General features: G+C 40.6%; 1 protein-coding gene across 1 annotated transcript in view; it reads right to left on the bottom strand.

Annotated features, from left to right (window-relative positions):
* Positions 1–1,314: 1,314 nt before the first annotated feature.
* The window catches only part of HMMR (hyaluronan mediated motility receptor), a gene marked incomplete at its 5' end in the record, with an annotated part of 26,449 nt that continues 14,436 nt past the window's right edge, over positions 1,315–13,327 (bottom strand). The window contains 11 exons of the mRNA XM_080942048.1: positions 1,315–1,866; positions 2,650–2,812; positions 4,444–4,620; positions 5,455–5,554; positions 5,654–5,806; positions 6,098–6,244; positions 6,876–6,992; positions 8,307–8,521; positions 9,698–9,846; positions 10,119–10,294; positions 10,748–10,822. Coding sequence (XP_080798174.1) covers positions 1,847–1,866; positions 2,650–2,812; positions 4,444–4,620; positions 5,455–5,554; positions 5,654–5,806; positions 6,098–6,244; positions 6,876–6,992; positions 8,307–8,521; positions 9,698–9,846; positions 10,119–10,294; positions 10,748–10,822 — 1,492 coding nt within the window. The 3' untranslated portion in view covers positions 1,315–1,846. The remainder of the gene's footprint in view (positions 1,867–2,649; positions 2,813–4,443; positions 4,621–5,454; positions 5,555–5,653; positions 5,807–6,097; positions 6,245–6,875; positions 6,993–8,306; positions 8,522–9,697; positions 9,847–10,118; positions 10,295–10,747; positions 10,823–13,327) is intronic.

Raw genomic sequence — 13,327 nt, 5'->3', positions numbered from 1 at the left:
TGCTACCTTGGAGATAATGTCATCACAAAGCCAGTCGCCCACAAGAGAGCTGACAGTTCTGTTTTCCCCATGTACAGTTACGACGATTAAAGGCTCTAAGTCTCTATGAAATATTAAAAGAATGACTAACATAAATTTCCAATATAAAAATAAACATGTAGTTGGAAGTGGAAATTTCTGGTTTCTTTGGAGACTACTGTCATGTGATGTTTTCCTGGAAACTATCTTATGAGAGCATGTTTTCTGCTGAAGCGGACCCCTGTTGTTTTTCAGGAAGCTGCCTGGATATGTGATATTTTTAGAGCAGACACTTGACAGAACACATGACATTTAGCTAGGGTGTAAATATAACCCAACAGACAGTGAACTACACTGTGTGGCACTGGTTCGCCTTGCCTTCTTCTGTGATCATTGTCATGACTCTCTATGGAGAAATGTAGACGGTGTTTCAAGTGGATCTAGCCACCACTGCTGACTCATGTTAGCTGATATCTTGATAATGCAGACTAGGTTCACCCCAAAGAATTATTTCTAACAGGTGCACATTTTCCTTTGCCCTTTTATGGTGGGTGGTGAGCTAGAAGGGAGGTTAAACATTTAAGTATATTTATTAAAGTAGGTTTTGAAAAAATCTAAGCCTACAGTAGTTTTGGATGGCCTGGGACTTGCTATGTAGACTGATCTCTTTCATCTGCCTCTACCTCCAGAATGCTAGGGTTAAAGGCGTGTTCACTACCCCTGGCAGAAATCAGGGGGAAAAATAGAAAGGATCATTTATTATTCTTAAGGAAAATTAAGAAGGAAGGCAGACACAACTACATCTTAACCAGAAGCAATATTGTAATGTCATTAAATAAAAATTAATCACTGGTTGGGTGTATGAGTTTCTACATGATTTTATTTTATATTACATATACATTCAGAGGATATGCTGATAACACAGTCTCTAAAAATCTTACATGTAAAATTTTTCAGATTCATGTGAGAGTCTGGGCATGTGATGCTTGCATTTAATCCTAGTAATCGGGAGCCATAAGCAAGTAGATCTGAGTTCAAGGCTAAGTCCAAGGGGGGAGTTTCAGTCTGGGCTACACAGAGAAACCCAGTCTCAAACCAGAATAAATAAATAAAAAGCCAGATTTACAATGTGTCTAAATATTAACAGGCTAATCTTTAAAATGTGTGGGTTTATAAGCCAATCTATGTGTCTTAATTTAGAACTGAGATAGAGAAAAGCAATTTGTAAATAAATAATCCAGTGACTTTGATTAAAAAAAAAAAGCGAAGGTTATATGGAGTGAAGGGCTCCCTCATTTCTGGCTGAGGTGAAAAGATGTTGCAGGGAGCAGAGTGAGCATGCTCAGTAGATCAAGACAGCATCAGTAGATCAAGACAGCATCAGTACATCTAGGCATGATCAGTAGATCTAGGCAAAGTGCTTTAGCCTCTCCACTCTTCACTGGAATAGAAAGAACTCTAGAGTCAAGCTAAAAACATGGAGGGAATACAGAATAGGGAGAAATTTTTAATACTGATCTTAAAAAAAACAAAAGTCAATTTGCTGGTAGTGCAACATATTCGGCAAAGCAGACAAATGGCTCAGAATGAGGTGATGCAGGTGAGGATGAAAAAGACACATAATAGAATTAAACTAAAATGTCAAAAGACATTTTGACAACAAATGCTGAATTACCATTTCATATAAGACTAGGTAGTTAAAATTAAATACATTGTACAATATATACTTTAAACATAATATCAAGAATAATAAAGAAATAATCTTCAGATTTTCAACAAGTATTTCAGACATATATATAGTTCCGTGATCCTTGAAGTTGCATCTGACTCAGCAGCAGTTTGGGTTGCCTGAAAAGAGTATGACAAAGAGCTTAAGTGTTTTATATTAAAACTACTAACAGATGAGCCAGGCTACCGATGTAGCTCAGGTACAACCTGCCTAGCATGTTCATGGGCCTAGAAATAAATCCTTGAAAACCAAACTAAATTCCTAAGCCACTATAAACTAAAACCAGACTCATCTTCTTAAAGACAGAAGTACCATAATTATAATATACATATATAACACACACACATATATTACATTACATATGCCCCCCTCCCTCGAGCTCCCAGAGACTAAACCACCAACCAAAGAGCACACATGGAGGAACCCATGGTTCCAGCTGCACATGTAGCAGAGGATGGACTTCTCAGGCATCAACGGGAGGAGAGGCTCTTGGCCCTGTGAACACTCAATGCCCTAGTGTAAGGGAATGTCATGGTGGGGAGGCAGGAGGAGAAAATAGTATTGCATACATCAACTCGGTAAGAATTTCCTCCAGGGCTGGAGAGATGGCTCAGTGGTTAAGAGCACTGACTGCTCTTCCCAAGGTCCTGAGTTCAATTCCCAGCAACCACATGGTGGCTCACAACCATCTGTAATGGGATCTGATCCCTCTCCTGGTGTGTCTGAAAAGAGGGACAGTGTGCTCACATACATAAAATAAATCTTTAAAAAAAAACATTTTTTATATTAGAAGACAACAACAAAGTTTCAAAGGTTATAAAAAGCTACGTCACCAACTGCCGTGGAAACAGAGGGAAAAGGTGAATAGCAGAAGCATAAATACACACTTCTTCTTTCTTTACCTTCTTTCAATGGGGTCTTGTGGGTTAAATTCTCCTTAGATTCATGACAAAAAGCCTTAGACGGGTCAAAGTGCCTGATGCCCAGAGCTTTGTCCAGTTCTCCCTGAAGTCTGAGCTCATTTTGTTTCCTTTTAAGAAGCTGAGATCGCAGCTTTGACACCTCCTGTGAAAGACAAATATAAATAATCCCTAAAGTGCACCGTGGTGACCACTGTGGACATACTGCAAAGAGCTGCTGATGTATAAAAGCAAATGGCAAGAACAACTATTACACACTCACTAAGACTGCATTACAAAGGGATTTTAGAACAACTCTGGCAAATAAACTACGTGTTTTAAATTCTCTTGCCCTTCTATAGTTATGGCTGCACTTTTCTGATCAAAACTGAAGTAAAAATAAATTGCCCCCAAATCAACTTTTGGTTTGACAGCCTAACAGTGCGCGGCAGGCTTCCTCATAACACTAGACAGGATAAAAAGGCAGCTATTGTGTTCGTCATCAGAGAGTGCCCTTAATGCAGAACACCAAAAGAAGAGACAGCTACTCAGAAAGACTCACTTTGCCTGGCATTTGAAACCAAAGAGTTCCTTCCCGCCCTACTAGAAAGCGCATAGTCAAGAATACAAGCTATCCTTTCCCCCAGCTCCCAAAGAGTCCTAACCAGGAAAAGGCCATTTGCCAGCAGCCCCCACTTGCTGACGTGGTGTCTGGGCCAATGCACTTATGAAATTTGAAGATTTCGTCTGTTCAGCTGTACTTGTTCACTTGTGCAATCCCTGGGCCTGATCACTCTCACTCTAGCACATAACAATGCTTCTAAGATGCAAAACTGAGAGAAACCGAGGCTCTTCCTCACTGCCTTTCCCTGTGAATCACCAAGGGCAGAGGTTACCTGCTCCCAGTTTCTGTGCTAATACCAGCTGAATCTGCCCATGGGAAATTCTACATAGGACAGGTGAGGGTGGCCTCCAGGGTCACAAACATCAAGGGAGGTCAAGTAGATGACTGAACCTTAGCGTCCTCAGACCCCAGAGAACTGATGTGTAGATCGGAAGCTCCGGTGACCATTACCCCTGATCCTGGGCTCTGAGCTACCTTTCCTTCCCTGCCTGGGCTAAGCCCTGTCCTGCCTGCACTGTGGCTGTGGCAATGGCTTCCAGGTTGTCTCCCACCTCGGGAGCTGGGGCAGGCTAACTTCAGGCTCCCTGACTCCTGACTGCTTCCTAGTCGCAGGCCTTTATGGTAGTTTACTTTTCAACAATAGGTACAGTGACAAAATGGAGTTCCTTTCCGCACAGGCACTGACTGGAGATGTGAGTGCCAAGAGCTCATGCTGATGGAGGGCTGTCGGGCTCTCCACCAGGACCTACCAAGTCAGAATCAACGCTCCTCAAAAATGCAAATTAACATTACTCCATGGTCCAGCCTACAGCCTCTGGGCACAGAGCAGGAAGAATCGAAACCTACATACCGTAAACACCATATCTTAGGTAATGTAACCCATCGTTTTGAATAATGTCTGCTAAAAAATAAAATATAAACTAATTTTCTAAAAGGAAAGAAATTAAGTCATTCTTTTGAATTTTCATGGTAGTTACAGAAACGAATAGGTATTTTGTAAGGGGAAATGAATGTGTAGAGTTTATAGTTTCTGACTACAGCAGCCACTATAGAACTAAGTAAGCCGACTGTCATCCGGTCAGCTCCAAGTCAGCCCATTAGTTCTCACACCAGTGCTTTAGAAACTGCACTTCTGCAGTTAGTGTGTCTGAACGCAGGGTTATCTTACAAACCGATTTGAGCTGGCTGTTTTCATCTTTCAATTTCACAACATGCTTGATTTTCTGCTTTAGGTTCTGGTGGCCCAGCAGCTGTGCATACGAGTCTCTGATCTTATTCAGCTGTTCCTGAGTTGCACCGTGTTCATTCAACAATGCCTGCTTCTCTGCTTCAAAGGCATCCAGTTGTTGCTGGGAAAGATCAATACGCACGATTTAGTACTGAAGCCGAGGCTAGCCGCTGAACATGTGCACCCTTCTGCCGCTGGCCCACACCAGCATAAGCATGTGTGACCATACTCAGACTAAACTTTCCCAACATCTGCTTCCACTGCAATCAGACCTTCCTTTTGTTAGGAGGCTTATTTGCTTGTTTGAGATAAAGTCTCACTCTACAGTCCAGGATGACCAGGAACTCACGATTACCCTGTCCTCAGACTCGAGATCCACTTGCATTTGCCCCTAGTGCTGGGACTAAAGGTGTGCTACCACACCTGGCTCCTTTCTCTTATAAAAAGAGATCAGATCTATAGCCATAAATTCAGCATTCAGGAGGCAGAAGCAAGAAGTCAGGAATTCCAAGACAAATTCAGCTCCACAGAACTTTCTAGGCCAGCCTAGAGTCTCAGGCACAGAGGCTAATATCTATAATGCTAGAACTTGGGGAGTAGAAGGAGAAACATTTCAGATCCCAGGCTTGGCACAGTGAGCTCCAGGCCAGCTCGAGTTATAGAGCAATACCTTGTCTCAGAACCAAAGGACAAAATAACAACACAAAGTTCACTACAGTAACTTGACCACTAATCTCAAGTTGTTAGAAAGCAGTTTTTATAAAATTTAGTGCCTACTAAATTTGTCAGTTGGTTGAAGAAATGATAAATAGTAACACAAAATGTCCATTTTTATCACTTTACTTTTGTGTAGTGCTAGGAATTAAAGCCAGGACCTCTGCAGGAGGAGGTACAGTATCTTAACCACAAAGTCATCTCCCCAGCCCACAAGTAAGCTTAACGAGAAGCAGCGAACCTGAAAAGGTTTAGTTTTCTCGTACAGTTCTTCATATAGAAGACGCCATTTGTTACTCTCCACGGTTAATTCTGTCACTGCATTTTCTTTCTCTGCTGTTCTGCATGGGAAAATTGAATTTAAAAAAATCAAATTATGTTTTTTCAATTTGTTAGGGAAAAACCATGTTCGAGGGCATTCAAGGTCTAGCCTGACTTACTTTTCTCCTTCCTCTTCCAGCTGCTTCCGAAAGTCTTCATCTTGTTGTCTGAGTTGATTTTGCAAATTGGTTATTTTCTCAAGAGATAAAGATGTGATTTCTTTAATTTCTGCTTCTTTCAGTGTTGATCTGTTCTGCAAATCCTGTATCATCCTTAGATTTGAGAAAGGAGAATCCACTAAACACTGGATAGTGAATTCAATTTTTACCCCCTTCTTTTTGGAAAAACAAAACAGAGAGCAGAAACAATTCTTAGACATTGGATTTCTAACTGGGTGTGGCATTCTGTCTTTACATGTCGCCTGTGGGAGGCAGGGTCAGGTGGCTCTCCATGCAGAGAAGTCTGCTCTACGTAGCAGGATCCAGCCAAGACTAAATAGTGAAGCTCTCCCCCAAACCAACCAACTACCGGAACTGTTTTTAGCCGACGGATCTGTCACTCACTTTGCATATTCTTGGTTTGTGCTCTCAGCTGTCAGGATGTGTCGTTGGACATCTTCTACACTTCTTTCAGCCATGGCCACTTTTTCTTGGAGAGTTAAATTCTCCAGTTTAAGATCTTCTATTTCTTTAAGTGTTGATGACTTATAGCTTATAAAAACAACAACAAAAAACCAGTTAACACCTTTTTAACTACTGTTAAAAAATACACAGGTTCAGATTTTATACACTTCTTGGCAGAAGAACGTTGTTCCATTCATGTGCATACACAGGGAAGAATTTAGTAGTGAGTAATGAGCTTACATAACACTGTCTGTTTACAAGTGTCTTCCTGCATGTCTGCCTGTGAACCACATATGTGCATTGCCCAAAGACTCAGAAATAACATCTGATATCCTGGAATTGGAGTGACAGATGGCTGAGCCACCATGTGGGTGCTGGAAACTGAACCGAAGTCCTCTGGAAGAGCATTCAGTGCTTTTAAACTCCAAGTAAAGCACCTCTCCAGCCCGAGTGACCTTTACTAAAAAGGAACATAGTGCCAGGTGCAGTAGTGAACACCCTTAATCCCCGCACCTGGGGGCAGAGGCGGGCAGATCCCTGTGCTAAAGGTGCAGGTCTGAACTGGATGGTAGAAAAGGACATGTGCACAAGCACAGGGACATTACTGGATGGCAGCGACACCATTTAAGTCAGACACGGGTTACAGTAACGGCAGCCATTGTCCATGGGACTGCTCTGTCCATAGATGACTGTAGCAAACACTTCTCCCCATTCACACCTTTCCAGTTGAGCAGTGATGTCTCTCAGACTCTGTGCTGTGGCCTCATACTTCTCTTGCGTAAGCAAGGTGGCTTGGGCGTGAGCCGCAGAGCTTTTCTCCAGTTCAGCTTCTTTCCTGAGGAGAAAATGTTGCTGATGACCAGGACCTATGCTCCCTATGTCTTCCATGATCCTGTGCAGTAACTGCTATACAGGTTTCACTTCATCCCTTGCACGATGGCTTTACTAATGTATTAATTGCTTCTTCTATTTCTATTTTCGCCTGGATTTCTTTTCATGTCTCCTAAGTTACATAGGCAATACAGGGAAAGAGCAACCAAAACTGTTACAGCTACTGTGAAGCCAATCTTACAGAACAGTCAGGTCTAAAGACTGGATGCAAGGCCACATAAAAGCAGACACTTGATAAAGTCTAATTCCTTGTGTTGAGATAGTCTATAGCACACACAGTTAAAGGCAGTTATAATACTATGTGCAATGATGTTATTATCCAGATTTCTTTGAGGTGAGACTTTGCTATTTTGCCCAAGCTGGCCTTAAACTCAAGACCCTCTTGTCTCAGTCTACAAGTGAAAAAATCCCAGATGTCCAATGCTAACGAAATTTTCAACAGTTTTGTATAGTAACAAATAGGTTTTTAAGTCATTTTTCTAGATATATATTACAAGCCTCAAATATTTTTCAAATATTGTATATTAACTCTATAACATGTTTGGATATGGGTATGAGGTTATGAGGGATGTCTAAAAGAATTTGGGGGATTAAAAATCAACACTGCACCACACAATTCTAAGTGAGCACTCAAATAAGACATACATAAATTCATTGCACCAGGAAGACAAAAGCAAAACCCATCAATTGCTACTAAGTGGTTTGTAATGAAAATATTTTCTTTGTCCCTTAGAAAAGTGGCTTTCACTTTTTTTTGATTTTTAATCTGAGCTAAAATGTCCAGTGTAGAAGAACTGAAAACGCATCTCACATAACACCCAATGAAGCAGCATGTGGGGCAGCAAGACCATTTCTTTGGGAATCACAGTTAACTTGTTAAGCCACCAAATGACAACTTTGTGAAAGATCCTAGTGTAATTAGAGTTCTTTACGCCAGAGTGAATGACTCCCATCCCCACTTTGGGAAATGGGTTGTCTATTCAAGTTATTAGGGTTCCTGTTCTCCCAAATCAGTTGTAGTTAAGAACAAATTTCCACAGCACCTTTGTACTGCTCCCTAAAGTCAGGGAAGACAAAGACCTGGGGTGCCTTTTTTTGTCAGGAATCACAAAATCCAACCAACCAACCAACCAACCAACCAGCAAACCAAAAGAGAATAAAGAAAAGAACTCAGCAGGGCAGGCATGAGACACATAGTCCCACAGGTTCACATCCATCCCCGGCTAGAAAACAGTCTTTCTGAGGCCCTGATACGAACTCTCTCAGCAGTGTGTCGAGCTGTTTCAGTTGTTCAGCAGTGGACCTCGTTTCCTCCTCCAGCTGTTTAACCAGCCGTTCGCTCTCCTCCTCCTTCTGCTGGACCGCGTCCAACTCATCCAGGGCAAGCTTTAACTCCTCTTTAAAGACATTCTTCTCGGAAGTCATTTCCTCTTGGAAAGAGCAGAGCTGCTGCTGAAGACGAGCAGACAGTTCCTGCACCAGACAGGTGACCACAAAATAGTTAGATGGCACGGTGGCCTTTCACGAAGACATCATTAAGTATGGAAGCTAAGTTGGAACATTTAAAGAAAACACAAAGTACAAGTACCACACTCACTTTCCCCAGATCATATAATTAAACACTGTGGAAAACCTAATTTGTAACTTTTTTAAGTGTAAAACCATCAGACTGCCTTCTTTATCCCTGCATTACAACTGGCATATATATATTTCAATATATTCTATTTTCATATGTACTTCAATAGACTCTATTCAGATATGATAACATTATAGTATGATCTCATGTTACATAAAATGTATAAAATACACATTTCAAAATTATTTAACAAGGCATCAATGAGAAAAACTACTAAATTCCAGATTTTACATGCATATTATTTTTCACTAGTCCCTCTCCCAGAGATAACGTTTGGTTTAGAGGATATACTGCCCATATATTTTCATATGTACATATACTTTTTGAGCAGCTATACTATACATTTCTCTGTATGTAAAAATTCTGTAAAATCATAAAGTGGACATCTTTTAAAGTCAATGTATATTACCTATCGAACCCCTTTCATTATCTATTGCCCCAAAATATATCACTTGAGTGCATGTTTGTTCTTATTGATTTGGCCTTCAAAGTGTCACAGTAAAACTGTTTAGTTTTTTGCTAACAAATCTTGGTAACAAATATCTATTCTATTGATTACTGTGGAGAGATTGTTTCCTATTTACAAGTTATATGAACGTCATGTTAGAATTGTCCGCTTTCATTCCATGATCATGCATGTTGGTTTGTATGTATTTTTTTTTTTTTTTTTTTTTTTTGTGGGCTTTTTTATTTTTCCCTATTATTACACATTCATTTTCTTTTCTTTCTTTCTTGGCTATCCTGGAACTCATTCTGCAGATGAGGTTGGCCTTGAACTTGCAGAGATCCACCTGCCTCTGGCTCCTGAGTACTGCGATTAAAGGTGTATGCCACCATGCCCAGCCTAAATATTCTTTTTAAGATAATTATAAATATGTATGCCATCTACTTAATACAAACATATACCAACCAATATCTGTGGCTAAACATTCAAAGGACATACATGAGGGTTTCTGACAAACAATTACGATACAAGTAGGTAGTTAAGAAACAAAAGTAAGTGTAGTCAGCACCTTCTCTTGCTGCAGAAGTGACTGGCTTTGCAGTTCTTTTTGTTGCAGCTCTTCATATGCTTGCCTTTCTAGAACCAGCCTCTCTGTTAGAACCTGTATCTCAACACTGAGGCTTTCGGCCCGTTCTTTACCCTTGCTGACAAGATCGTCTGTAAAAGGAAAGCAGGAAGCGTCCATCACTAACCCAGTTGGTGGCTTTGGCATCTACACAGACAGAGCATCTCCAAAGAGGGAGGACAATTAGAGCCACAGATTCAGTGTTGAGTTTGTAGCAATTACAAATGTCACCCAGAGAAGTCATCAACTAATACAACTATTTTCAATCACAGACTACAATATGGTGAAATAAATAGAAAACACTATTTTCTTATAGACAGTATCTGAGCCTTCACAGAACAAAGCAGTAGAAACAGCACAGTACCTCTTTCTGTCTCAAGCAGCTGACATTTAACAGTCAGGTCTTCTATTTGCTTAGAAAATGTAACGTTTTCCTCAAGCGATTGCTTAAGACATAAAATCTCATGATCCTTCTCTTTCAAATCTTCTTCTAATTGGGCAACATCTAGTTTGTATTTTTCCACTTGTTCAGATGCACAGCTGTATTAAAAGGCATTTTCAAGAAAATTTTTCTTAAGGTACTGAAAAACATGTTTAACAAATTTAGGTGCTTTTGTTTTCTATGCAAAAAAATCTGATATTGATTCCAGGGCTTTCCATATGTCAGACATGGGCTCTTCCAACAAAGTCATCTTAAACCAGTAAAGTTCATTTTATTAAATTTTCATTTCAATTATTTATTTATTCAATGTGTATAAGTGTTTGCCTATGTGTATGTTTGTGTACCACATGCATGCAGTGTCCACAGAGGCCAAAAGAAGGAACCTGTAAATGTAAGTCCTCTGGGGACTGGAGTTTATTTACAGATGGTTGTGAGCCACCACAGGGCTGCTGGGAAATGAAATGGATCTTTTGGAAGAGCAGCCAGTGCTCTTAACTGCTGAGCCATCTCTCCAGCCTGGAAGTTAATTTTAAATCTGCTATTTATATTACCTAATTTCTTCTATGTATTCTAAGAGTTTTTCTGTTTCAGACTTCTCATCGATCTTTTCTTTCTCTATTGAAACACTGAAAAAAAAAAAAAGAAAAAAAGTAAATAGATATGGTTTACTTATTTAATAACCATGCATAGTACTTAATTTCATGTGAGTTTTTTCAGACTAACAGCTTAGATTGACACAGAAGATTAGATTGTATTTACGTGAATAAGCTTTCCAAGCGTGATCTGTTTAAAGAGCTACGACAAGAACCAGTTTATAAATCAGAAATGATCTTATTTTGCTGCTGAGTTTCCTTCCCAATCCACAGCACATTTTGTGCCAAGAGGCTTTTGTTCATGGCAGTTTGATATTCAGTTACTTACATGGTTTAGGCTCTTCAAGATGACCTAGACTGAGGACTGAGTAAGATTTAAGTAGACACTTCATCATAGAAGATATGTAAGGCCTATAAATACACAGAACAGCACTCAGCAGTAACGAGAAATTAAAACATTACTGCCAGGGTGGTGTATGGCTCAGGTTGTGTCCGAGTGACACCGGAGGCCACAGCAGACAGGAGGATCTATGAAGACTTCCTGGGCTACTTGAGACCCAGGACCTTGTTTCAAACAGGAAGAACAAAGACAAATGACAAATTAGCCCATCGCACCATTAGAAAGGGGGAAATAGACCAGCCATATCAAACAGTATGAATACAGAACAACTTTAAAGACCACACTTGGCTGCAGAGTTATAAAGCAGCACAGCTCTGTGCATGTGGTGTGTATGCATAAGTGGTGTTTGCTACGTTTATGTATGCAGGGACACACAACCATGTGTGTGCTTATGGAGGTCAGACGCCAACATCAGGTGGCCTTTTCTGTTGTACTCAACTTATTTTCAGAGACAGGGTCTCTCATTGTAGAGTTCATTGTTTTGGCTACTCTGGCTGTCCCGTAGGCAGTCAACATCCACCTGTCTCTGCTCACCAGTACTGAAGTTAGACACATCCCCTGGGCCCACTGTATACATGAACTGGGGATCTAAACTCGGGTCCTCTGGATTGTTTGGCCGGTACTTTGTTCAATGGACTATCTCCCAGCCCTTATGTTCAATAAACATGATTCTGGTTTGAGACTCCCACTCCTATATGCTTATAGAGATATAAAAATGCATATTCACAAAGACATATAGCAGGCTCATAGCTGTCTTATTCAGTAGTCAAAAGACCAAAAATAAGCTCAACTAATGCTCAAGAACAGTAATAAATTGAGAAATAGTCACGTGGTGAATTTAAGGTAAGTAATGAAAATAAAAAAAACTATACTACACATGATAGTATATATGAATTATGATGAACAGATCTTATACTTGACTAGAGGTTGCCTTTCTCTAATCACAAGTCTATAAAAGACAGAAAGCAGTGGGGATGGGGAACATCACAAGGTCACAGAAAAGCATTCCCGGGTGAAGATGTTCTCGGCTCGGTTAATGCTTTCACAGGTGCAGATGGTTGTGATGTCATTGAACTACAACATATGATCTCTAAATTGTGCTGTGACACATGGAACTTGTAGGTCAGTAATATTTTTACAAAGTAATAATTGGACATTAGTCCTATATTCTTGTACCAGGATTTCAGCTTGAGGTAGTTTAGACAACTATTTCAACATAATGATGCTAGAAGAGAGATTTTAAGATCGTCCCTGCTCATCACAGCTGGAGAGGCAGGAAGGCGGTGAGAGGGACACTCAGCGTCTGAACAAAGCACTGAGGAAAGTCTCAGTCACGCTCGCTTCCAGAGAAAGGCAGAGTCTCAGTGAAAGGAAACGAAGAGCCAGAGCAGAAGCCGACACAATGGAGACTAAGCAACGCTTACTTGGCAGCCAGAATTCACTATGACCTGATGCTCCCGCCTCCACCTCAGAAATGCTGCAGCATTCTATCTGGATCTTCTCACCGATCCCTTGCAATCTCTTGTTTTGTTTTAAGCTTCCAAAGACCTATCCCGACAGGTACTTCCTCCAGCTCCACCCCACAACCTCCAACATGACCAGCTAGGAACAGGTTCAAAACAGGAGCTTACACGGGTCATGTGCCATTCAAAACCACAACAGAGGTGGTCCATTTTCTACAATAAAAATTATAAAGTGTTGCAGGATATTTGATCACACTGTGAACCCTGAGACTGTGCTGTTTACGGAAAAACCTGTTTCTAGGTGTGCTCAGCCCTAGCACACACCTCTAATCTAAGAGCTTTCTGCTTACTGTAAATAGGATTAAGTAAAGTCAACCATAGGGTAAGGGTGAGCAACCAGCTGACAGGCAGTGAACACAGGGAAAAACCAAGAACACATGAGTAAGAGGAAGTCAGGAGGATGGATAGAGACACACAGGAAATAGAAGTTTGGTTTTTTTTTTTGCCATGGCATGAAGAAGGAGAACTTTCTTTTTGGGACATCAGCTGAGGAAGAAGATCAGCTGGGTGACGGGTGCTTTTTCTGCTTCTCTGAGCTAGCAAGCTTTCACCCCAGCATTTGGCTCCGGAGTCTTTACTGGTAAAATTGAACAATTAAGATTTTTGTTAAAAAAA

The sequence above is a fragment of the Micromys minutus genome (genome assembly GCF_963924665.1).
Source record: "Micromys minutus genome assembly, chromosome: 31".
Taxonomy (NCBI): Eukaryota; Metazoa; Chordata; class Mammalia; order Rodentia; family Muridae; genus Micromys; species Micromys minutus.
The sequence above is the reverse complement of the archived record's forward strand: the minus strand, read 5'-3'. Positions and strand labels throughout refer to the sequence as shown.